Source organism: Rosa chinensis, chromosome 1 (genome assembly GCF_002994745.2).
Source record: "Rosa chinensis cultivar Old Blush chromosome 1, RchiOBHm-V2, whole genome shotgun sequence".
NCBI lineage: Eukaryota > Viridiplantae > Streptophyta > Magnoliopsida > Rosales > Rosaceae > Rosa > Rosa chinensis.
This window is the reverse complement of record NC_037088.1, coordinates 60,092,732-60,118,355: the sequence shown is the minus strand read 5'-3', so window position 1 is coordinate 60,118,355 and position 25,624 is coordinate 60,092,732. Positions and strand designations below refer to the sequence as shown.

The following is a 25,624-nucleotide window of genomic DNA, read 5'->3' as shown; positions in this document are numbered from 1 at the left end:
TGTTGAACGTGGTGCCACGGTTGTGGATCGAGCTTCCATGAATTAGCTCTTGTTTCATATATTCATTTTCTGTTTGGATTTAGTAGCTTAGACTTGCTCTTCAGGTAAAAATAACTGTATTTTATAGCTAGAATTAGATACGAAGAGTATTAAGGACTTGATCTATGCGAGACAACTAGTTCGAGCACACTGTCAACTCTCAACTGTATAGATTTGTTTTTTTGGGTTTTGATAAAATGTTACTTGAAACATAGATTCTATGCTCTAGCTAGTTCACTTTGATCTATGAGAAATATTTGAGGATTCCAATGATACTAGCCTAGCTCCCTGTAGTATGCAGTCTGCAGAAAACATCAAACCTCAACCCTTTTTCTTTAAACATACAGTGAAGTCTTATCAATGATATAACCCCGATCAAATCTCCTACTTTATTAGTGTTGAGTGTAAATATCAGGAAGAAGTCTAATTACCTAGTTGATGATCAATGTAGTGCAAGTTGCAAGTCTACACTAGTCTTAAATGCCTTGGGTGTTGGGACAACTTAATTTGCTTTGGGATGAAATCATTTGTCCCCATTCTCAATTATGTCTTGTCCCCATTCTCAATTATGTCTTCATGCATTTATTGGTTCACAAAGATTAAGAAAATATATTTTTTAAGAGAATAATTTCCAAATCATTATTTCAGTTTTATGATTTATCTAAGAACTATTTTTGCAACTTGAGAAGGTCTTACGTACGGTACCCGCACCACGTGGCAGTGGGGCGGGCCAATCAGATCCCAAGCAGAGGGGTATTTTGGGTATTGCATATTAAAAATCAGGGACAGTTTCGGAAAAGATTGAAAAGTTTGAGAGTTTTGATTGGAGGGCCGCACAGCCCCACCACGTGGCAGTCCCTACCCAAGATTTTTTCTTGCAACTTTGCATGTTATAAACCCAGTATGAGATAGATAACCAAACAATCTCCGATTTGGCTGATTCTTTTGTTAGGATAATCCGTCATTGAATACATCTTTTAAGTATAAGATAGAGTTATATTTCAAGTCAGAGGGTGCAAGGAAATCGTCCTTCTAAGACCATCTCCAATCGAAGGTGTATAGTCTATGGATGTCCAAAATCCATCTCCAATCATGAATTTAGGGGGGTGTATTGTATTTGGATTTGTGCAGACTTTTTTTAAATGACAGACTTTTTGAAAAGTCCACAGACTTTTTAAAAAGTCGATAGACTGTTATGGATTTCTTAAAACCATTGATTTTAGCAATAGACTTTTATTGATTCATGAAAATCTATATATTTTATTATGAATGACTTCTACAGATTTCCTATGATGTACAAAATATAAAAAAAAAAAAAACATATGCAGCCCAAACACAAAACAAAATAATAACTTGTTGTCTCTTCAATGCTCCAGTATCTTCTAATAGAAATTGACTCAAATAAATGATTGTTAGTCTGTCTAGCAAGTTTTTTCTCATTCCTAATCTCCCAACAACATAAATATACAATATAGATCACTTGATATTTATGGTTAATTATTCTCATCAATTTTGTTTTCGCCGATTAACATATATTGTAGCAATATTGATCAATGTCTTGATCTATAATCAATCAATTGAAATTCAATTGTTCAACCTTTTTTTGAACCATAATATAAATTCAAATTAATGAGAATAATTAATTAATAAGATAAAATTTAGTATGGTTCAAGGTCTTAAGGTTAGACCACAATATTTGAGTTTTAGGGTTTCATAAATCATTTTTATTGCTATTAGGGTTCGAAGTATCACAATTGAAAGAAAAGAAAAACAAAAATCACATTCAACAACTACAATGAACATGTTGGGTATCAAAAAAAGTTGATATCATAAAAAATTAGAGAAAAGACAAAAAATTAAGAAAGAGAGATGATGAAGGACAAACTTCTTTGTGCGTAGAGAGAATAACTTTGATAGACCTTTTTTTTTTTTTGAAGAGGAAACTTTGATAGACTTTTTGAAATCTTTGGTCTGGAGGCTGGAAAATTATTGGAGTTTGTTATGTATAGTTAACACTACAAAGTCCATGATTATCCATGATTTTCTAATTCCATAAGTATGAATGATATTTTGAATACCTCTGTACTTTTATTCATTTTTAAAAGTCCTAATTGAATACCCCTAGATTTTGGTGGAATTCATAAAGTCTTTAAAAATCCTAATTGAATACCTCAAGACTTTCATAGACTGTTAAAAGTCTATATTGAATACACCCAAACTTTCAAATTCCATAGATTTTTTTAAAACTTCCACTAATTCCATATACAATACACCCCTCTTAGTCTATTACAAAAAACGTAAATGGAGCGCTAAAGTCTATAAGTTGGTCTAAATATAGACCAACATTTAGACCATGGATGGCAAACTGTTGGCCTACCTTTGGATGCTTAATTGATCAATTAATTCAAACTTGAATAAAATATATTAGAATCTATAATTTAGACAATAGAATTTTTCTTCTCCGTCCGGTGTTTAGGGTTAGCACCGCACGTTCTGGTAAGAGATTGAGTGAGTGATGCTCCGTCCAGCGGCGTCCTTGGGGTGTTGTCTTCGTACGGCCCTGTAAAGGTTCAAAGACCATTGGCAAGACTCTTTGGCGTGAGCGAGTTTGGGGACGGTGGATTGGGCAGATATTAGGTTAGATGGATTGGGTACGATCTATGTTCCTGGAATCTTGAACTATTGTGAGGGAGGTTGATGGCCAGCGGTGGGATCTAGAGTTATTGAAGCGACTGGGAGCGGCAGATTGGTCCCTGGTATCAACGAGGGAGTTTCAACGATCTGACTAGTGGTGGGACGTCTGATCAATTGGACGACACATATTTGGAATGGATCTATTTAGTCCGGTGGTCTCACGGCTAACGTCAGCCTGAGTGAATTGGTTGTCGCTGCTTGATGGTTCGTGGGTGGTGGTGATGCAAGTTCGACGACATTGGGGTTGGCTGCCCTCTGCGATCAGCGAGGAGGTTGGGGAAGATGAAGGCTGTTGGGCTGGGCTTATGGCCTTGGGTCTTTGCTGGTGGGCTTTTGGGCTCATGTTTTTATTTTGTTATGTTTATTTCATGGTTGTTAGGTTTTTGTTTAAAATAATTCTCTATAGAGTTATTATAGGGAGAGTCAGCCTGAATGCCTGTATTTGCACTCACACAGTGTCTTGCCTGTTCTAGAGAGGAGGCGAGTTTCTATCAAATGGACGTAACTTCCTAGTGGAAGGATAAAACTTAGTGTCGCCAGAGTTAGCCTCGGCCGACAGCCCGACAACATTGTGGGAAAGCAGGTTTAATTGTTATATAGCTTTATATGACCTTTCTCTGTCTGGTATGTCACTATTGTGAAGCAAAGAGAGTTGCCCAGATATCTGGTATGTCAACGTTTGCTAGTTGGTGCATGTTTGAATACATAGAATTAGTGGGAGTTCATGTAATTATTCGGGTTGTTCTCTCGTTACTAATTGTTCGGGGTTTAGGCTTTATGTCCCCCTCGTTGTATTCAACAGCTTAATTAATGAAGGCTTGAGGCATTACAAAAAAAAATTCAATTGGCCACGGCGCAAGGCCGTCGCCGAAAGCCAAATTGCCGTCGCCAATGACCAACGGCAATGTCGCCGATGTCGTTGGTGGCGTCGCCATTGCTATTGGCGACGGCAATTTGGCCGTCGCATGAACTTTGGCGACGGTATTTACGCCGTCGCAAATAGCAATGGCGACGCTACCAACGACATCGGCGACATTGCCGTCGCCTAGCCGTTGCCGTTGGTCATTGGCGACGGCAACAATGCCGTCGCAAAATGCATATCATTGATTAAAAAAAAACCTGGCATGCAATTTTGCATACCAGATTTTTATTTTTGGAGCAAAAGAAGCTAAATAATAAATTTTATATAAAATGCACCAAAACATGAATACCAGATTCAAATACATATATAGCTGATAACCCTGTTTGATCAATTGAACAACACTTGTCATCAACCAGAGAACAAAAGAAAATAGGGAATTGGCCCAACACAGTACAACACATTCTCCAATATTAGTGATGATTTCTGCACATTTCCAATGAGAGATATTATTGATCGCTGCTGAAGATTGACAACAACAATTTTCTCCAGTTCTTCCACAACATGGTCAAGTTCCTGCCAACGTGCTTTACCAATGGTTGTAGCTGTCAAATCACTACCATCTCTACCCACCGTGGTCACTGCACATGATCTCCACCCCTGGAACCAGAAAAATTAAGCGTGGCGTTAACAAAGAGGACAATAAAATGTGTCCTGCTATCTCAATACAATCATATGATCTTAGCTAGTATAAACTGTATCAAAATATATATAGAGAATATCCAATAGATACAATATGCAAAACAAGTGAACCACAAACAGGCAAGTCCATCTGATTTAAGAAGAAATATCCAAAATGTACTAGAACTACTATCTTGATCAATTTGATTCAAAGATGATACACTTTCCTAGAGAGTGGGCTTAATACTTCATATATAACTTCAAACTAAATACCAGAAATAAGAAATCTACATGCTAATCGTTCTACTTCATCTTGGATCTTCTACTCGCACTACATCAATGACTCCTTGACTGTAAGCATCTTTTCCCTTGAACTGAAATGATCAATAAATTAACATTACAGAACTAATTACACTAAATAGAGCAGCTAGCTAGTGAGCATGCACAATTCATCAAAAACATCACTATATATATGTATAAATGTTCCAACAGTACCATATAAAAGTTTCAGATGCTATTGTAATTGAACTTCAATGACATCCACACACCAATATAACAGCTTTCAATAATTGTGCAGTCGAAAATGAGTTCCAGAAGCTTTGTAGACAGTTCATACCTCTTTGCATCATTAGACGACACCAAGTAATTCTGGCCCAGCCATATGTAAGAAGACAGATCATCAATGAACAAATATAGACACAAAAAAAATATACAGTTACCATAAGTGTGACTGGTGAGGAGCTCAACGTCCAATAAAAGATGACTGCAACAACAATACCATATGAAAGTACTTAAACCTATAGTTCACACAAGGCAAACTGTTCACAACTTATTGAAGACTAATGAGATGGATTCATTTTTGGATTAATTTCAGTTTACCCCCCTGAAGTTAGGGGTCGTCATCATGTTAGTCCCTCGAGTTTCAATTTAATCAGTAACACCCTTGTACTCTCCAAATTCATCACCCGTGTCCAATTTCTACTATTCCGTCCAATTTTGACCGTTAAGTTTGACTTTTGAGGGCTAAAATGGTCATTTCAAGACAAAAAAAAACAAAACAAAAAAGAATTTTTTTTTCTTTTTTCGTTTTTATTTTTTTGCATTTTTTTTTCTGTTTTTTTCTTTCATTTTTTTTCTTTTTCTTCACTTATTATTATTATTATTATTATTTTTTTTAAATAATTTTGTCTTCAACCTATACACTACAAGTTATAATAGGTTTATAAAAACAAAAAAAAAACTCTAGGTGGTCAAAAAGCAGCTCGCTGGTCTACGATATTTGTGATATTTCTTCACTTTATTGGGGATATATCCTATTATTCTTCACTTTATAAACCTATTATATTTTATAGATATATTTTACAAATATATCCTAAAATTTTTCGCTGGCTGGTTACAAATAAACCCTATAATAGGTTTATAAAAACAAAAACAAAAATACTCTAGGTGGTTAAAAAGTCGCTCGCTGATCTACGATATTTGTGATATATCTCCGATAAAGCGAAAAATTTTAGGATATATTTGTAAAATAAATCTATAAAATATAATAGGTGTAAAATATATCCTATAATAGGTGTAAAATATATCCTATAATAGGTTTAAATATAATAGGTTTAAAATATAAAATAGGTTTAAACCCTATAATAGGTTTAAAATATAAAAAATTTCGCTTTATCGGAGATATATCACAATAAAGTGAAGAATTTTAGGATATATCCCCAATAAAGTGAAGAAATATATGTATTTATTTTTTAATCATATTTTATAGATATTTCTTCACTTTATTGGGGATATATCCTAAAATTCTTCACTTTATAAACCTATTATATTTTACAGATATATCCTAAAATTCTTTGCTTTATCGGAGATATATCATAAATATCGTAGACCAGCGAGCGGCTTTTTGACCACCTAGAGTTTTTTTTTGTTTTTATAAACCTATTATAACTTGTGGTGTATAAGTTGAAGACAAAATTAAAAAAAAAAAAAAATAATAATAATAATAATAATAAGCTAAGAAAAAGAAAAAGAAAACAAGAAAATAAAAAAATTGAAAAAAAAAACAGACAAAAAAATGCAAAAAAAAAAAAAACAATTTTTTTTTGTTTTTATTTTTTTATTTTTTTGTCTTGAAATGACAATTTTAGCCCTCAAAAGTCAGACTTAACGGTCCAAATTGGACGGAATAGTAGAAATTGGACACGGCTGATGAATTTGGAGAGTATAAGGGTGTTACTGATTAAATTGAAACTTGAGGGACTAACATGATGACGACCCCTAACCTCAGGGGGGTAAACTGAAATTATTCCTTCATTTTTATATAAGTACCTTTCAACATAGAGAAACCAGTTGTAGCAAAGCTACCATTGGTTCCAAGCTCCTCTTTCCTAACCTATAAGCAAAACAAATGTTCAAAAATATAGCAAAGCTACCATTGGTTCCAAGCTCTTCTTTCCTAACCTATAACGCAGTGCATACAAATAATAAGAAAAATAAGCAAGTTCAGGACAGTGAATATATATCAAGAAAAATAAGCATCAACTCTCATATATTCTAAATTAGTTGCAGATTTAAGAAGATACACAAATTCCTAAATTAAAAAAAGAAAAGAGATGGCACCAGACCTTCAAGGCTTTAAGTATGTAATCATGTGCTACTCAAAAGCCTTATTCTTTCATTTCCTGCCAGAACATATGTAAACGAAGGATGTCAATGCATTCAACACTGCTACTTGGTTCAATTATATAATACCAAAAACATAAACTCATTGAAAGAAAACTTACAAATCTGGACTGTTAGAAGTTTTTTCATTGATAGCTCCATCGTATGGAAAGAAATCAGGTTGAAGTTTCAAAAACCCCTGACAAATAGCATTACTAACTTTTCTTGTATAGTTTAACAACTCTTAGGAATGGCAATACCCATATAAAATGGGAACGGAAACATGGAGAGGGCTGAGTCATTATTACAATTAATTGACATCAGCTCTTCTAAGTTTTTTTTTTATATTCCAAACATCCAATATGTTTAAGTTCATTGGTCCACTTATTAGCAACTTTAAATTACTAAAATCACATCTTTAGGCTATTGTATGGTCTTATTGAATTCCACCCAAATAATCATCCATACTCAGGTTCATACTCCTAAACACAGACAATGAAATTCAACCATACCTATCATCCTTCGTACACTACAAAATTAACATTCAAACCATTAGGTACTGAATTGCATTCACAGGACTATAAAAATCTGAAACAATGTAGGGAAGTCACATACGAAAGCAACTACATATTTAACAAACAAAGTTAAGAACTGTGTGTACCATCTGCATCATGAGGAGGGCGAGCACCACTAGAGATCTTCCCTTGTGTCACAAATGGAGGAAATGCCTGAAGCTGTGAATCTGCAATATTTACACCAAACCATAAATACCACTGAAAAATGATCAAATCTAGCACCGAAACTTAAAACATAGCAACTGAGCTAGAATGTAGATAAATTCAACTCATATCATAATAGGTGCATTGCTCATCCAGTCAAACAATACAACATTCACAAATATGCTTATCCTTTTGTCATACCAATCAATAAACCCTCGCTACTGAAAATTCAAATTGCAAACTAAAGATTTTAAACTTTTAACAACATGAACACTGCATTGCAGAAAGGTAATTAAAACTCACAGGGATAACCCTTTGCACAAAGGGAATGATTTGAACACACGCAAATTGAATTGCATGTTCTCCAACATCCAGTTTGCTCCTGCACCATCACAACACACAATTCAATCCACTACAATTATCAAAAACCCAAAATGAATGTGAGAACCCATGAAATCGATTACCTCATTGCAATTTTAAGCAGATCACTGCCTTGCATACCTCACCCTGCAAAATTATAATCCAATTGACCAAACATTTCCATGACCAAACATAATTATCCGATCCAATTGACCAATTTCATTTGACCATTTGTGTCTTTCATACACTGATACACAGAGACACAGACTCATATAAATATATAATCATTATTCATTAATCAAACAAGCCACAAAGCAATTTCCATCCCTCTCTGTCTTTCAACGAAGCAGCCAAGCAATCAAGCATATAAATTATAATTAAAAAAAAAAATTGATCAAGCTGCTTAGCTGCATATAAATATATAATCAATTAACCAAAGAAGCCACAACCCACAAAGCAATCTCAATTTTCAAATGAAGACTCACAGATTCACAGTCCGCACGTTCTTAGTTTCTCACCTCCTTCCTCCTGTCTACTCCGACTGCTCGTCTTCCTGAGTTCCGGCCTCCGCTTTCCCCAAGACTCAAACTGTCCAAGAGTAAGATTTAAGACTATTTAATCAAAAACAGAGAGTTAGTTACTGAGATTGGGTTGAAAATTGAAATAATTGGTTACTTGACTTACTGGGTTCATGAAATTTGAGATGAGGGACTGAGGGAGATTGAGAGTTGTGAGATGAAGGCGGCTCTTGGTCTTAATCAATCAATCAAAACATTCAAATCAATCAAAACATTCAAATAATCAAATCTATTAACTGGAGATCGATGCGTCGGAGACCAACATCCCAACAATGAAGCATAGAGAGAAGGTTTACTTACAGTGGGTCGAAGCAAAGCCGTGGGTCGGCGGTTCAGCGGTTCGAGATTATGAATAGGAAGACTGAGACTGAAAGGCTGAGGGAGTGAGATGGCTGACTGAGAGGTTAGAGCTAGCTTAGAGATAAGGCCGAACCGTCGAACTTTGCGGTGGGTCGGCGGCGACTGAAACTGAGGGACAGAGGGAGTGAGTCGAAGAGAGGCTGAGGGTCAGGGTCAGTCGAAATCTCGAAGAGAGGCTGAGGGAATGAGGGATTAGGGTTAGCGACTTAGATTTAGGTGGGATCGTAATCCCCTGCAACAAACATATCGTAAGCATATTATTTTACTACGGCTAACTCTTTTGGGTTTGCCACGCCCAGTGGCGACGGCAGTTGTTACCGTCGCAAATATTTTACACAATCGCGACCCCTCAGTTTTTGCCGTCGCAAAAGAGGAGGCATTGGCGACGGCAATTGAAGGCCGACGCAAATTGGTGAAGCTAATACAATTCTTTTTTGTAGTGAGGGTAGGTGTACCAGCCCTTATTTCAAAAAAAATAATTTAGACATCAGACGATCGGAGTTAGAAAAATTATAGACCTTACTATTTGGATGAATAGTATCTTTCAAGGGTCTAAAATTTAGACCATGACCTATGACTACACGCATTTTTATGTGCGTAATTACGTTCTAAACACTAGAATTAAGCTAATCTCCAAAGTAATTATTATGTAATTAATATATTTTTATTTATATTGTAGTAAATAAGCGGAGTTGTGGATTTCTGAAGAAGTTGTACGAAATTGGAGCAAAATAGGATTTTTGACAAAAGGACAAAAAGTCAACTGATTGACTATCGGGTCAACCAAGTCAACTTGGCTCAATAGCAAGAAGTCTGAGACCCAAGACCAAAGAAACACACAAGTGAAGACCCAAGCTCATTTGTATAACATCTTTGTATTCAAATTTCAAATTCAAAATTGATGTAATGACAATAATAATTAGTATACCACACATATCACATATGTGAATAGAGTTATTTATTTGTGTTCACACTAGGCACACACTCACTTACACTTTTACCTCCGGTTTTCTTTATATTTTCCAAAATGTTTTCTAAGGGTCCGGATCCTGGGACATACAATTTTACACAATTTTTGACACTTCTTCTAAGCCCTTAAGATTAAAAACATTGAGTGGCTCAGATTAATTATGTGAATGATGTCAACAAATTAGAAGATGACTGGACAAATGACGTGGCATCAAATTACTTAAAGATTAGATTAAACTTTTATTTGTATAAGAAGACATAAAATGAAAAAAAAAAATTGCAATTAGATGAACAACTAGAAGAACACGATTAGGAAAAAAAAAAGTAGAAGAACCCTAGCTCTATCTCCATTGACCGTCTTCTACAAGCTGGTAAACTAATTTACAAAACTTGTAAGCAAATTAGTCTCAAAGAAGAGAAAATTTATATGAAAAAAAGGTATAATTGGATGGATGCTAACTGTAATGTAGAGTATTGAATGTGTTTAGAGCATTTAAAATTAAGGTGTTTTGGGAATGAGTCTTGACTGGACTAATTGCTCTTTTAAAATTGCCGCGCTTGTGCATTTCATCTTTTGTGCCCCTTCATATTGCTGGGTAGAGCAGTAGATTAATGCCTATTCAGATGAATTTCTGTTGTTTATTTGTCTGCATAGATGGAGCGAACATCATGTTAATGTCTAATTCAGGTACGAACTTTTGGAGTTTTGGTTTGTGTTTGAAAAACATTGGAACGAGGAGCAAGTTAAATGTTAGATTATATTGTTTTGAGGATATGATCGATGTTGCAACATTTAGCAGGTTTGAGAATCAACCTGCTATTGTATTGTCATAGGTCAATTGAGATAGAGTTAGGGTTCTTCCTTGTTCTTCTAATTTTCATTTTAATCGGGTATTTTGTTTATATAATTGTAATTTTCTTTTTCATTTTATATTCTTATAGAACATAAGTTTAATCTTAATCTATTTGTTATAAAATTAATTTAATGCCATGTCATTTGTCCAATCATCTATAAGTTTGTGTGACATCATTCACAAAATTAATCTGAACCACTCAATGTTTTTAATCTTAAGGGCTCAGAAGAAGTGTCAAAAATTGTGTAAAATTGTATGTCCCAGGATACTGACCCGTTTTCTAATCTTTTAATTCTCTACATTTTATTAGGTTGTTTTAGTCTTTTCATTTTATTCATTTTCTACTTGTTTTTGAGCCATTGGATCTAGGGTACTAGTCCAATCTTGACCCTTGAATCCATGGGGTATTTAAGCACCTTTGCACACACATTTCACACCTATTTTAGACCTTGACAATTGAAAATGGCCTAAAAAATAGGACAATGTCGTTACTTCTTAAGCAAACTCTACATACAAATATCTACATATTTATAATTGATCAACATAAACAACATTTGATGTGAGAATATTTATTAGAACTGATCAGCATATGCCAACAATCTTTACCTAGCTAGCTGGATTAAAGTTGAGAGAGTATTCAGTGCACTGACATGCACTTGTGCCAACAAATATTAGCGGTTACATAAAAGAATTATCTACTAAATCCTGAAGTGATTTAAAATATTTGGTCGATTCTCAAAAACACTAACTACGTACGGTGCAACTTTTAGTATCTTATTCATCTGAGAAAGAAAAACATCGAACATCTTATTCTCAATGCACGGTATGGAGTGGATTAAGATCAATTAAGTAAAGACGTAACAACCAAGTGATAGGAACCTCCTATTTTGATGGATTTGAAGTATTGGAGAGTACCACAACTGTACAACTGTGTCTATTTTATTTTGCCTTTTTGAAGCGTAAAAATTAAGTACAAGCAGCAACGATGATCTCTTTCTTTTAAAATCCCCAACTAGGTCTGTGATTCCCTCCTTTTAGTCTTTGAAATGTTAACCAAATATTTCAGATAACTATTGAGTACGTGCCCACCCAACTAGTTCCAACCCAATAATTAATAAGTGCTTGCATGTATAATTGGGGTACTCTTAAGAATCAAAGGCCTACTTCTGGTTCTAGTGCTATGGTGATCAGGCTACTATTATAAGTGCAAATCTTAATCTGTCGGAGCAAGATATATCATATATGTTTATTGGGTAAAGAAATATTAATCGTATCCGAAAAAGATCGTAGAAACAAAGTAGCACGCAAGAAGAATCAAAGCAGCTGCTTACGAATTGCGGCAGCAAGTCCTCTGTCCCCAAATGAGATGGAGATAGGTGTCACTCTTCACTGATTGGTTGATATAGATTAAAAAATTATTATCTTAAACTTTTGTTTAATTTTTTAATCTTTATATTCATTTTTTAATCCTTGTTAACCAATCAGAATGAAGAGACAGGATGGGGATAAGGAAATGAGGACAGAAGATTTCGGTCCACGAATTGCAACAATTATTTACGTACGAGTACCTTAGAAATAAGAAGCACGCTGTCTTCTTGTTCCAATCAATTAAGCATAGCAGGAAATGGGAGCTTGAGCTTTATGTCTATGTTTCTTGGTTAGATTACATGCTACTTCTAGTTTAATTTTGATGAACTTCAAACTCCGAACAGGACAATGAAAACAAACAAGTGCAACAACAGCATATATTCGATAAATTACTATCTAAGATATATAATCCATTGCTGCTAATTAATGGAACCCATGTTGTTATTGTTGCCAGCTTAGCACTAATTCGATCATATTCTTTGGTGCCCAATAGTAGTTATGTGCTAAGATATGTATGGAACCAAATCACCAATTGCAAACTAACTCTGTGTGTGTGTGTGTATAAGTCGGATAATATTGGAGATGGAATACGTAGTTCTCATACGAAAACGTCCTTTCGAAGATTAATCTGAGTTATATGACCTTTCGTTATCTGGATGGCTGGATTAATTCATGATACTCATGCCCCCCACATTCTAGTAATTTAATTAGTACTACTTTTAAGTAGTTTGCTACCCCCAATTAGTCACTAACTAGTGATCCATGCAGCTAGTGACATTCTTACGGGGCTCCTATATACGACGTCGGTGGTCAAAAAGCACATAACAATGAACAAGGAAGTGGTAAAACAACTAGACATCCAAACATGCAAAAAATTATAGATCAAATTCTTGCTGTTTCCAGAAACATACTAAACAGTTTTTCACCATGCCCCAGGACTCGGAAAATAAATTTGTTATCACCCCAGTATCGTAGTGATTCGATACATCCATCTTTTTATGAAGCTGTAATGCGGTATCAAACATAAATTATAGTTTATAACACAAAACAGCTGTGTAAACGGGTGGTTGTACCACTCACCTGTGGATGGTGAGCAAATTTGTTCTCCTACGTTTTATGAGAAGAAAAAAAGAGAAAAATTCAAGTACCGTCCCCAAATTATTATGTCAAAGCCAATTTGATATCCGAACTCTCAAAAGTATCAATGTGATACCCAAAGACCTGATACGGCATCAACGTGATACTTTCGTAAAAAATTTCTGACTGCTCCGTTGATTTGCTGGCGTGGCAAACGAGTCAAAAAAAAAGACCAAAATGACCCTGATGTTAAATCTCATCACCATTTTTTTTTAAAATTTTTTTTTTTCTGGGGTTTGCTTCTTCTTCGAGCTCGGTGGTTGGATGCTGAGAAATTGAAGAGGATGGGTTGGGTTGGCGGCGGCGGAGGGTGACCGGAGAAGCGGAGTTCGGCGGGGATCGGGAGTTGGGTTGGCGACGAGGTCGAGTTGGGAGAGGAGGGACTTGGTGGACGAGGTCAAACACCAAGCAGTGCTAAACTTTCTATGACTCCCCAAAACCCAAACCATCAAACTAAACGCCTCTTCATCGCAACAATCCAACTTCTCACCCCATTTGAAACCCAAAAACGCCAACTTCCAATCCCCCCCAGCTCCCAAATCACCTGAAAGACCGTATCTCCCTTCGGCTCGACGCCCGACTCGTAGAGAAAAGCCATGGCGTCTGCTTCAGAGGCCAAACAAGAGGTACTTGTGAGCAATTCGAGAAACTGGGTGAGTCCCAAGTTGCAGGAGTGGTCTGTGTTGAAACGCTGGTCATTGAAGCCCAATGCGTGGTGGGGGATTTCGGCGGAGAAGGGTCGGATAGTGGAGAAATGGCGAGGGGTTTGGGATGGAGAAGGCGAAGATTGCTGTGATTCAGTTCCAGATTTCGCCTCCCAAAACTGATATTGAGCAGAGCATTGTGGTTTCGGACTATACCCAGATGGATAGGATTTTGAAGGAGGAGAGGAACTACATTCTCAGTATGATTAAGAAGATCAAGTCGACGGGTTTTAATGTTCTGCTTATCCAGAAGAGTATTTTGAGGGACGCAGTGACTGATCTGTGGTTACATTACTTGGCCAAAACCAAGATTTTGGTGGTTAAGGACTGGAGCTTGCGGACGATGGAGGAGCTGACCAGTTTGTTTGCACTCTGATTACCGGAAATGGGTCAAGTTTCAAGAAAGGAACTGTAAAACTATAAAACAGAAACTGCAAAGCAAACCAAGAATGAGTTGGACCCATCAATTTCAACCATCCCAATACGAGTTCAATATGAAGAGGTCGAAGATTTGTACGATTACCAGAGACATTTGGAGATTAGTTCACAATTTGTAGCAATTCCTTTTCAATATTCAAATTTTGTTCATACAAGTTTTTCTTAGCAATTCCTTCTCAAGATTCAATCTTCAAGCTTTTCATCAATGACGTCTCCAAATCAAGCTTGTACTGCTGTTTCCGTTCGAATCGATGAAGCCAGTGATCACATTTGGGTTTTTCACAAAGTGATGCATCCTTCGTGGCCATGGTTTTCTGAAATATGTTAATGGGTATCAATGTATCATCGAGAGAGAGAAAGAGATGGAGATGGAGCTCTGTGCTTTGTTTGTTTTTATATTTAAAAAGTGGTGAAAGACTATTCTGTCCTTGATAAAAATATCACATGGGACCCACGTGCTTGCCACGTCAGCAAACCAACGGAGCCGTTAAAATTTTTTGACGGAAGTATCACGTTGATGCCATATAAGGTTTTTGGGTATCACATTGATACTTTTGAGAGTTCGGGTATCAAATTGGTGTTGACAGAATAGTTTGTGGACGGTACCTGAATTTTTCTAAAAAAAAAAAAGTAAAAGATGAAAACGGTCGAACATACACACATATATCCAGATTCCAGACTATACTTTTACAACCACGAGTGACTCGTATATTCGCAACTTTATTTCCTCTTGTTTAAGTCGTTAGTTTCTAAGTTCTAACAGCTTTTCACATTGGATCCCTACAGTAGAAATTAAGTTGATGCCAAAATACGACCCGAAAAAATGGTAATAACTATTAACATCAGATCAAAAAGCATATAACCATTTTGTATTAAAAAATGGAAACCGAGGTTCATCCAAAATTTTGAAATGTTCTAGCAGATATAAAGATGAAATCAAAAAAGTAAGCAGGTAAATGAATTGCGTGGGATTCGGCTACTTTTTTTAATTTTTTTATTATGTAAAAGATTTGTTTACTTTCCTATTTGGTGTAAACGTAGTCTTGGGTCCATAATCATGAGTAACACGCAATTTCCATCACTTCTTTACAATGAGAATAGCAGGCAATTAAGAAACATCCAAACCCTCTCCAATGAAATAGGTGGCTGGCAGAAGAAATCAGCACAGCTATCAATCCAAATCTTATCTCTTAGTCTCTTACCACATAAGTCAAATTTAATTAGTTTTTTTTTTAACTGCTAGTCTCTTGGAATGAACTAAAATCATCCACATAAATTCAAATTTTAACTGTTTATCAATTGTTAGAACACTACAAGACTAATAATAATGTTCACTGATTAATAATTAATCAATTGTTAAAAAGTATTGACTTACTTTGTAGAGAGTAAGAAACGTATAAAGAGAGATGAGGGGAAAATAGAGAAGTGTGTTATTCAGTCTTAGAGGCCTCTCTTATATAGAGGTAGGGTTTACATGATAAGTGTTTAAACTATTGATATATTACATGTAGGTCCCTAACTAATAACGTGGACAGCCACATAAGAAATAATATTTACAACACTCCCCCTTGGATGTCCACCAATTGATGATGGCATTGGACGCGCTTATTGTTGCCTCGTTAAAAACCTTGCCAGGTAACAAAAATCCAGTGGGATAAAAATAACCCTGGTCGAAGGACAAAAAGAGCACAACGCGCATATGTCCTAGGTAGCATGTTTCTTGATGCTCCCCCTGATTGCAATCTCCCCCTGATCTTTGCATGCGTCGCTTGATAGCTTCGAGAGTCGTCTCAATCCGATCCCTTTCACCAACTTCTGGAAAGTACACTTAGGTAGAGATTTGGTGAATAAATCAGCCAAGTTTTCGTCGGATCGAATTTGCTTCACTGCAATTTCTTGATTCTTTTGAAGCTCATGAGTGTGAAAGAACTTTGGCGCGATATGCTTAGTCTTGTCACCTTTGATGAATCATTCTTTAATCTGAGCAATACAAGCAGTATTGTCTTCATACATGACTGTTGGTTTGTCAGTTACTGAAGGTAAATCACAGGTGCTTCGAATGTGGCGAATCATGGATCTTAACCAAAAACATTCTCGGCCAGCCTCATATAAAGCAATTATTTCTGAATGATTAGAGGAAGTTGCCACGAGTGTTTGCTTAGATGATCGCCATGAAATTGCTGTGTCTCCACAAGTAAAAACATATCCTGTTTGAGAGCGACCTCTATGCGGATCAGAGAGATATCCTGCATCAGCATATCCAACAATTGTGGGATTATCAACAGATTTATTTGTGTAGAATAAACCCATATCTGTTGTACCACGAAGGTAGCGTAAAATGTCTTTTACGCCTTTCCAATGCCGTGATGTTGGAGCAGAGCTATATCTTGCCAATACACTAACTGCAAATGCAATGTCTGGTCTTGTACATTGTGCCAAATAAAGTAGGGCACCAATAGCACTAAGATATGGTACTTCTGGACCAAGGATAATTTCCTCATCTTGTCTTGGACGAAATGGATCTTTCATAGTGTCAAGACTCCGAACAACCATTGGGGTACTCAGTGGGTGAGCCTTTTCCATACCAAATCTCTTCAGAATTTTTTCTGTATAAGCAGATTGATGGACAAGAATCCCACTATCCAAATGCTCAATTTGCAGCCCAAGGCAATACCTTGTTTTTCCAAGGTCTTTCATTTCAAATTCTTTCTTTAAATATTCAGCAGTTTTTTCAAGTTCTGAAGAACTTCCAATCAGATTCATGTCATCGACATAAACTGCGACTATTGCAAAACCAGAATTTGATTTCTTAATAAACACGCAAGGACATATAGGATCATTGACATATCCTTCCTTAAGTAGATACTCACTGAGGCGGTTGTACCACATTCGTCCAGATTGCTTCAATCCATATAAGGATCGTCTCAGTTTGATTGAGTACATACTGCGTGGTTTTGTAGTTGCTTCAGGCAACCTAAGTCCTTCTGGGACTTTCATGTAGATATCAGTATCTAACTCACCGTATAGGTATGCAGTAACAACATCCATAAGTTGCATATCAAGTTTTTCCGAAACTACTAAACTTATTAGATAGCGGAATGTGATAGCATCCATTACGGGAGAATATGTTTCCTCATAATCTATCCCAGGCCTTTGTGAAAAACCTTGCGCAACAAGTCGCGCCTTATATCTTGCAATCTCATTTTTCTCATTACGCTTTCTCACAAATACCCATTTATATCCAACCGGTTTGACATTGGGTGGTGTTTGGACAACAGGTCCGAAAACACTGCGTTTTTCTAGAGAATTTAGTTCAGTTTGGATTGCATCTTTCCATTTGAGCCAGTCATGTCTCTGTCTACATTCATTAACAGAGCGAGGTTCAGTGTCATCGCCTTTTATTATTTCAGTAGCTACTGCGAATGAGAATATATTGTCTATGATAATATCTCTACGATCCCACAACTCATTGGTGTACACGTAGTTTACGGAAATTTCCTTATTTTCAGGTACCTGAGCCTCTTCATGGGCTGGTGTCTCACCGATGTCATTTTCCTCTTCTGTAGTCACAGAATCATGAATTGTGGATCGGACATTAATGTCTTGCCCAATATTCTCTTCAGGGGCGATTTCATTAGGATTCAGATGTGCCTTTGTTTTCCTCTTTCTAGGAACTGAATCTTTTGAATCTACAGGTCTGCCACGCTTCAGGCGTGCAGTAGATGGCTCATTGGCCGCCACATTATTTTGTCCAATTTGGACATTAATTCTTGCCGGTGCATTTATTGCTGGGATATGTGATCTTGTCACTTTTGCTGTGTCAGTGAATGCATCAGGCATTGTGTTAGCAATACTTTGAAGGTGCAGAATCCTTCGTACTTCAATTTCACTTTCTTTAGTACGAGGGTCAAGATGAGATATAGTGGGTACAGTCCACATTAATTCACGACGTTCATTTAGAACAGTCTTATCTCCCCCTAACGGCGGGAATATTGTCTCAGCAAAATGGCAATCTACAAACCGTGCGGTGAATGTATCACCCGTCATGGGTTCTAAATACCGAATAATGGATGGTGAATCAAAACCAATGTAGATTCCCAATCGACGTTGAGGGCCCATTTTTGTTCGTTGTGGCGGTGCAATAGGCACATAAACAGCACAACCAAATGTTCGAAGATGGGAGATATTGGGCTGGCTCCCAGAAACAAGTTGTAATGGGGAATATTGATGGTTGGCTATGGGCCTCAACCGAATTAAAGCTGCTGCATGCAAAATTGCATGTCCCCATGCAGAAACTGGCATCTTTGTTTTCATTAGCAAAGTGCGAGCTATTATTTGAAGTCTCTTAATAAGAGCTTCTGCCAAACCATTTTGTGTATGAACATGAGGAACTGAATGTTCAATTTCAATTCCCATAGACATGCAATAATCATCAAACGTTTGAGATGTAAATTCACCAGCATTGTCTAAACGAATGGACTTGATAGAGTAGTCCGGGAATTGAGCTCGTAATTTAATTATCTGAGCAAGTAGTTTGGCAAATGCCACATTACGGGTAGACAAGAGGCAAACATGTGACCATCTTGTAGAGGCATCAACTAGGACCATAAAATATCGAAATGGTCCACAAGATGGGTCAATAGGTCCACAAATGTCCCCTTGAATTCTTTGTAGAAAAGATGGGGATTCGATATCTATCTTTGCATAAGATGGTTTAATCACCAATTTCCCTTGTGAGCAGGCTTTGCAAGGGTTGCTTGGCAAAACAATATGTTTAGTCATCAATGGATGTCCATTGGAATTTGTAATGATCCTACGCATCATGGTGGATCCAGGGTGACCCAAACGGTCATGCCAAAGCATAAATGTATGTTGATTTTTGAACTGCTGGTTCACAACATGGTATGCCTCAATTGGTTGAATGGTTGTGTAATACAACCCAGATGATAGGGCAACCAATTTTTCCAATATATGCTTTTGGCAGTTTTTATTGGATGTAATGCAAAGATATTCCACATGATTATCATTTGTGGTCTCAATGTGGTATCCATTTAAACGGATATCTCTAAAACTGAGGAGATTTCTTCTGGATCTCGAAGAGTATAAAGCCTCTTGAATGGACAATTGAGTTCCATTGGGTAGCCTAATGTGGGCTCTTCCGGAGCCTTCAATCAGGTCTGCAGGACCTGAGATAGTAGTCACATTGGCTTTAGAAGGTGTTAAAGTGGAGAAATAAACCCGATCGCGAAGGATCGTATGTGTGGTGGCACTGTCAGCAAGACATATTTCTTCTCCATCCTTCATAAGTTGAGATCATCCAAAATCCATGTTCATGCCTTCATAAAAGAAATAATAATAATAATTAATTAATTAGTCTGACTAAGGCAATAAAAACATGATATTATAGATCATTTATAGATAAAAGCAATTTAGTCATTCATTTGGGTACGAGAGAAAAAATATATATATATATATATATATACCCATCATAATTCCTTGACGTAAAAAAAAATAGATGCATCATAAACCACATGATAAGCAATTTCCATCACTTCTTTACAATGAGAATAGCAGGCAATTAAGAAACATCCAAACCCTCTCCAATGAAATAGGTGGCTGGCAGAAGAAATCAGCACAGCTATCAATCCAAATCTTATCTCTTAGTCTCTTACCACATAAGTCAAATTTAATTAGTTTTTTTTTTAACTGCTAGTCTCTTGGAATGAACTAAAATCATCCACATAAATTCAAATTTTAACTGTTTATCAATTGTTAGAACACTACAAGACTAATAATAATGTTCACTGATTAATAATTAATCAATAAAATTATATTCAACCACCCTTACATGTAAATATAATGGTAAAAAAAATTATTTTTAAGTTGAATTATTTTATTTTTTACTGTTTGAATTTACATATAAAGGTGATTGAGTATAATTATTTTAATTAGTAACTGATAGACAATCATTAATGAAAAGACCAAAAGCTAATAAAGATGAGTTAGAAAGAGACATGCTGTGAAAACAAACCCATCCCTTTGAAAATTAATCAACAAAGGAGGCCCTTGAAAAAAGAGAGACACAAATTGATTGAGTTTGAGGATAAAGTTAGGAAAATAGAAAATATCTTTTCCAAGTCAATGGACCCTCCAATTGTAGAAATCCAAGCCCCTCTCAAGATTCTTACAAAAACTTATCTCTTTTTTCTTTTTCGTTTTATAAATTAAACACTCATCCAAGAACTGTGTGAAGCCACCAGCTAATTCTACTTGTAGCTTTACTAGTAGAAAAATGCCGCCTCCAGCACTGCCTATATAAATTATAAACCACCCCTTCTTTTCCAACCAAATCAAAAACCACCACCAAAACCCTAAATGTCGACTAAAGATTCTTCTGGACCCTTCCATGGCCACTACACCGTCCTCGACGACAAAGAGTTCCAAGTAAAGGGCCGCACCCTCTTCTTCGTCGTGATCCTCTTCACCGTCGTCCTCCTCGTCACCGTCTTCTTGCTCTACGCGAGATGGGTTTGCCGCTACCGCCCCTCCAACTCACCTTTCTCTTCACACGCGCCGAACGCGCCGCCGCAGAAGCCGCGCGGCCTCGACGCTGCCCTGATTCGAGGCTTGCCGATAATCTTGTACCAGTCCTCCGGCAATTCGGAGGCGGCTGGCTGCGGTGAGTGTTCTATATGTCTCGGAGTTTTCGAAGACGGCGAGAAGGTTAAGGTTCTCCCTCAGTGCCGCCATTGCTACCACTCTGACTGCGTCGATACGTGGCTGAGCGCTCAGTCCAGTTGCCCGCTCTGCCGTACTTCTCTCCGGTCAAACTCCGATGACGCTCTGCAAATTGTCGTACAGTGACTAATTGTACATTTCATCGACTTCAATTTAATTCTTTATTATCTTAGCATATATAGTTTAAATTCTTGTAATAGTATCCGATCTTGTAGATTCTTTTCTGGTATAATTATTGCCATTTTTCTTGTTCAAACTGTTTTTTCTTTCTTTGAGAATGTCCAAAAACTGCTTTGTTGAATATAAACCTGAATGGAATCTATGATTAGCGACTAGTTTGTAATATGCATGCAAGTGTGCTACTGGGCCAACTGGCCAAGTCACGACTCAAAGTGGGTTTCAGAAAGAAAGTCGTTTTCTTGCTTTTAGTGCCGGTGTTTTGTAGCAGAGAGGAAAATTTCCAATCCGGTGTGCTATTCCTTTCGATGGTTTTTGTTGACCTACACAGCCCCTTGGTTTGCCAAATTTATATTTGTGCCCCTCCAAGTTTACCTATATCCAACCTAACCCATACACAGAATGTAGTGATTTTACTTAATTATTTCTTGATTTTAATGGATAAATAAGTGGTCTCCAACACCTATGTTCCCCAACTTCAGTAAGTTGTTATAGTATGCCTGAGTGGGCTACATCAAATTTGACTTCTCAAGTGACATGTATCATTTCCAATAATAGATGGCTTAATTGTTTATTTTGTCTATCTTATCAACTATAATTTTTTTAGTCGACGTACAATGAACACGTGCACTCAAAAAAATAAAAAATATCATAACGGAACACGTAGTCACGTAGACAAAGAACATGGAATGTTGAGTTCACATTTTGAAAAATAAAAAATCAATACAATCTACTTCGATTTTTTCGTCCCAAAAATCATATACTCATTATGGAAACCAGATCAATTCAGGTGCAAAGAGGTTAGACTCCAAATTTTTCACATGTGCTCATGCCTCTAATCTTTTTTTTGTCCTTTAAAGAGAATACGTTGAAGAGAAGATCTTCTAGGGATCTTGCACATCATAGCATCAAAAACCACTAGCGGTACGTATTACAGAAGAAGTGTAATCGGTAAACCAAATACAATTTTTTGAAGATGATTGGCCCAAGTTTGCGAAGAAATCTGCAACCGTATTTAGTTCAATAAAACAAATACAACAAAAATAAAATTTCCAAAATATTAAAACAAACGGGAAGTGCGCAATATGTGACTCGCCCACCCGAACAATGTGATTAAAGGTGATGTGTTGAAATTGAACGAGAATCAAAATTCTCCATAGAATTTGAAAATTGATGTCGACTCATTCTGGGCGAGAAGGTACTTGACTTGAAGCCGGGTTAAACCGAGTCGTTTAGTGCCTGGGCCTAATCACTACTGCCACCAATTTGTCACTTTCAAAACCCGCCTAATATTCCATTAGGCATTAGGATGGTCCAACCTATCTTTCCCACTAGCCCAGAGTTAAAATATTGGGCCAAGACTTCGTAACCGAATTTAGGCGGGTAGTAAAGCACTGGTCCAACCCAAATCTATTGCCGACTAAGCCCTTTAGGGTTTCTTCCTTCAATATATATCGTCGCAACGCTTCCTCATCCAGACCCTCCCAAAGCCGCTATCACTTCCTCAGAAAGAGGGGCTGCCTTCTCTGCGCAACTAGGTTTTTGGAAGCGAATCTCATTTCAGCGGCGCCATGAGGGCCAAGGTAAAACCTCCTTTCAGCACAGTGATTCATCTTTCTCTGTTTTTCGATCGTTCATCTTGATCTGTTATTCTGTTTGTTGATGATTGTTTTTTTTTTTTTGTGGTGTTTCAGTGGAAGAAGAAGCGTATGAGGAGGTTGAAGAGGAAGCGCCGAAAGATGAGACAGAGATCTAAGTAGTTGCCTTCATCGATCGACGTTCAGCTCGCCGGAATTTCCTTGTTTTCGTGTTTCTAATCAAGTAATCAGCATCGATTAGTTCAGTTGTAGTAGAACGTTTTATAAATTTTGTACTGTGTTTGAACACATTTTGCTTAATTCAGTCGGATTTTGAACTTAAGTTTATCTATTGCCGTCTCCTGCATGATATATTGGTTGGTTTGTGATGATGGGTGGATCTCGTGTTATATTGCCAATGGGATTTTATTGTGATTTAGAGATTTGAGTTGTCAGTGTATTGGTTCTGCTGATGGAGGTTATTGTGCGTCATCTTCGCTCTGATAGGTATAGGAAACGGAGTTTGATTCCATTTATAGCTTTGTGAAGACGGTTCTGTTTAGAGTATTGAATGAGTTTGTGTCCTAGGCAGCATTCTAATGCGCTTCTTGCGTTGTTTTGTGTTTGAAGAAAATAGATTGAGCTGCAGCAGGTCAATTTTGATATGTTGGTGTTTTCAGAGTCTTGTTCGGCGAAAATACATCGGCGTTTTCAGTGTCTTAGCTGCTTGTCTGATACTAGAAGTAGACAAATTTCATGTTTTTTTTTTGGGGGTTCTTTTCAGAATCTTGTCCAGCTGATATGCATAGTTTTCTTCAGTGTCTTAGCTGCCTAGGTTAAATGTTTGTTGTTGCTCAGCAGAAATGCAAAATTTGGGAACTGCCCGTCTTCTTTTAGAATTAGAACTAATCCGTGTTTGTACTTAATTGAGCATTGTCTGGTTGTTTATGGTGACTGAATGTTGATCACTCAGATGATCCTATCAGCTGTTTATGCACCCTTTACAGTTGCAATTATATGTGGTGTAATTGTTTGGAAAATTCATGATCGTGTGATATTCTTTGTTGCATTAATACATAATTGCCTGCATCTATGTTATTTTTGGCCTTTTCAGTCTTTCAGAAGGCACTGTTTCCAAAATGGGAAGTGGAAATTTTACCATTTTGGCTAGTAGAGGACTTTTAAAAGTGAAGCGATCATTAATTCTTACATCTATGGAACACTAATAGTCTAATACTAATGTGGTATGTCCAGAGAACCTAACATGAAGTCTGTATGGCCGGTTCAATAAGCGGTTGGTTTAATGAATTTTGGAAATTTGAGTATTGTGCTCCCTATTCATTTAGCTGATACGCTATTGTAGTCATTATATGAGTAAATCCGCTATTGTAGTCAATACACGCATTATATGAGTAAATCGATCTTCAACGTAATTTGCCGCTGTAGTCTGAAAGGCAAGGCAGACGGTCCTTGTCTTTCTTATGCTTGAGCTACATTTAGGAAATTGCTAACCTGAAATTCAACTCCAAGTCATTAACAAGCTCTAAATAAGAGAGATAACAATGCAACCATTTCACAAGGACGCCACAAGAACTAGAGCAAAAGAGTGAAGCATTCCGATGAAACCTTTCGTCAACATTTCCGATCATTTTGGACCGTCGACTGTAGCCCAAATACTAGCCCATTCTCGGCCCGTAAGCTCTCGATGTAGTTCCTCACCTCCTGGGCTATCATCCGCTGCATCATCGTCATCAGACACGTCTCCTCCATCTCCACCGTACATTTCTCCTCGTCATCCACCGCCTCCTCTTGGTGATCATCATTGTCCTCTTCCTCCTCCTCCCCCACCTCCTCACTCTTCAAAACGACCTCGTTTTCCACTTTCTGCCCAGGCGGCGACAGCGTCAGTGACGTCAGCACGCCCTCTACTCCCGCCGCAACCGCTTTGAAACTATCCTCCTCCGCCGACGCCCCACGCAAGCACTGCCGCTTCGTCTCCGGGTCGTCCGACGTGGCGCCAATCAACCGCTTCAACTCGGAAGAGGCCGAGCTCGACTCGGCCAGCCTCCGCCGCCGGAGCGTGGAGTTCCAGTGGTTCTTGATGGCATTGTCGGTGCGGCCGGGGAGGAGCCGGGCGATGGTGGCCCACTTGTTGCCGTGCAGAGCGTGGGCCCTGACGATCGCGGCGTCTTCGGCCGGCGAGAACGGCTTGTGCTGCACGTCGGGGCTGAGCTGGTTGCACCACCTCAGCCTACACGACTTTCCGGACCGGCCGGGGATGCCGGAGCTGATCAAGGACCAGTTGCGCGGGCCGTGCTCCGCCACCAGCTTGATCAGCGTTGAGTCCTCCTGAGGACTCCACGACCCCTTCACTCTATTATCACCACCGCCGCTCATGGTGTCTGTGAGTTTCGAAGAAGAAGAAGAAGAAGATTTAGATGGTGCCCTTTGTGAGTTTCGAAGAAGAAGAAGAAGAAGAAGAAGAAATGGGGGGATGGAGTTGAAGAGAGAGAGAGATGAGTTCTTTAACCGTTTTTGATGAATGAATGGAGGGGTTGTTGGCATGCATGAACCGTAAAACCGCTCTCTTATTCACGTAACAGAAATTAACTTCAAACGCGTTTCCCAATTTCTGCTTCCATTTTTTTATTTATTATATATTTTCATTTTCTGCATCATCATCATGATGGAGGAGGAGTACTCGAGGTCTA

At 37.6% G+C, this 25,624-nt stretch overlaps 2 protein-coding genes and 2 long non-coding RNA genes across 5 annotated transcripts; 2 read left to right on the top strand and 2 right to left on the bottom strand.

Annotated features, from left to right (window-relative positions):
• Positions 1–4,061: 4,061 nt before the first annotated feature.
• LOC112178860 lies at positions 4,062–9,162 on the bottom strand. 2 transcript variants are annotated; one of them, XR_005804909.1, is made up of 7 exons: positions 8,892–9,162; positions 8,698–8,766; positions 8,532–8,624; positions 8,118–8,160; positions 7,957–8,035; positions 4,565–4,647; positions 4,062–4,252 (listed from the first exon to the last, which is right to left on the bottom strand). It is a non-coding gene; the product is annotated as an uncharacterized LOC112178860 (long non-coding RNA). The 2 variants fall into 2 exon arrangements; XR_005804908.1 differs by lacking the exon at positions 4,565–4,647.
• Positions 9,163–20,796: 11,634 nt separating this feature from the next.
• Positions 20,797–21,285, top strand: LOC112171125 (RING-H2 finger protein ATL66). The gene has a single exon (XM_024308358.1). The coding sequence runs from the start codon at positions 20,797–20,799 to the stop codon at positions 21,283–21,285; it is 489 nt and encodes a 162-aa protein (XP_024164126.1).
• A 1,474-nt stretch (positions 21,286–22,759) lies between these two features.
• Positions 22,760–23,262, top strand: LOC112179383. The gene is made up of 2 exons (XR_002927737.2): positions 22,760–22,919; positions 23,031–23,262. It is a non-coding gene; the product is annotated as an uncharacterized LOC112179383 (long non-coding RNA).
• Positions 23,263–24,545: 1,283 nt separating this feature from the next.
• LOC112171119 (transcription factor MYB73) lies at positions 24,546–25,525 on the bottom strand. Its single transcript, XM_024308353.2, has one exon. It carries the CDS (start codon positions 25,476–25,478, stop codon positions 24,546–24,548), a length of 933 nt encoding a protein of 310 aa, XP_024164121.2. The 5' UTR covers positions 25,479–25,525.
• Positions 25,526–25,624: the final 99 nt, after the last annotated feature.

Bases quoted from the DNA above. Each gene is read 5' to 3' on its own strand.
- LOC112171125 (XM_024308358.1), top strand. From the start codon at position 20,797: ATGTCGACTAAAGATTCTTCTGGACCCTTCCATGGCCACTACACCGTC.
- LOC112171119 (XM_024308353.2), bottom strand. From the start codon at position 25,478: ATGCCAACAACCCCTCCATTCATTCATCAAAAACGGTTAAAGAACTCA.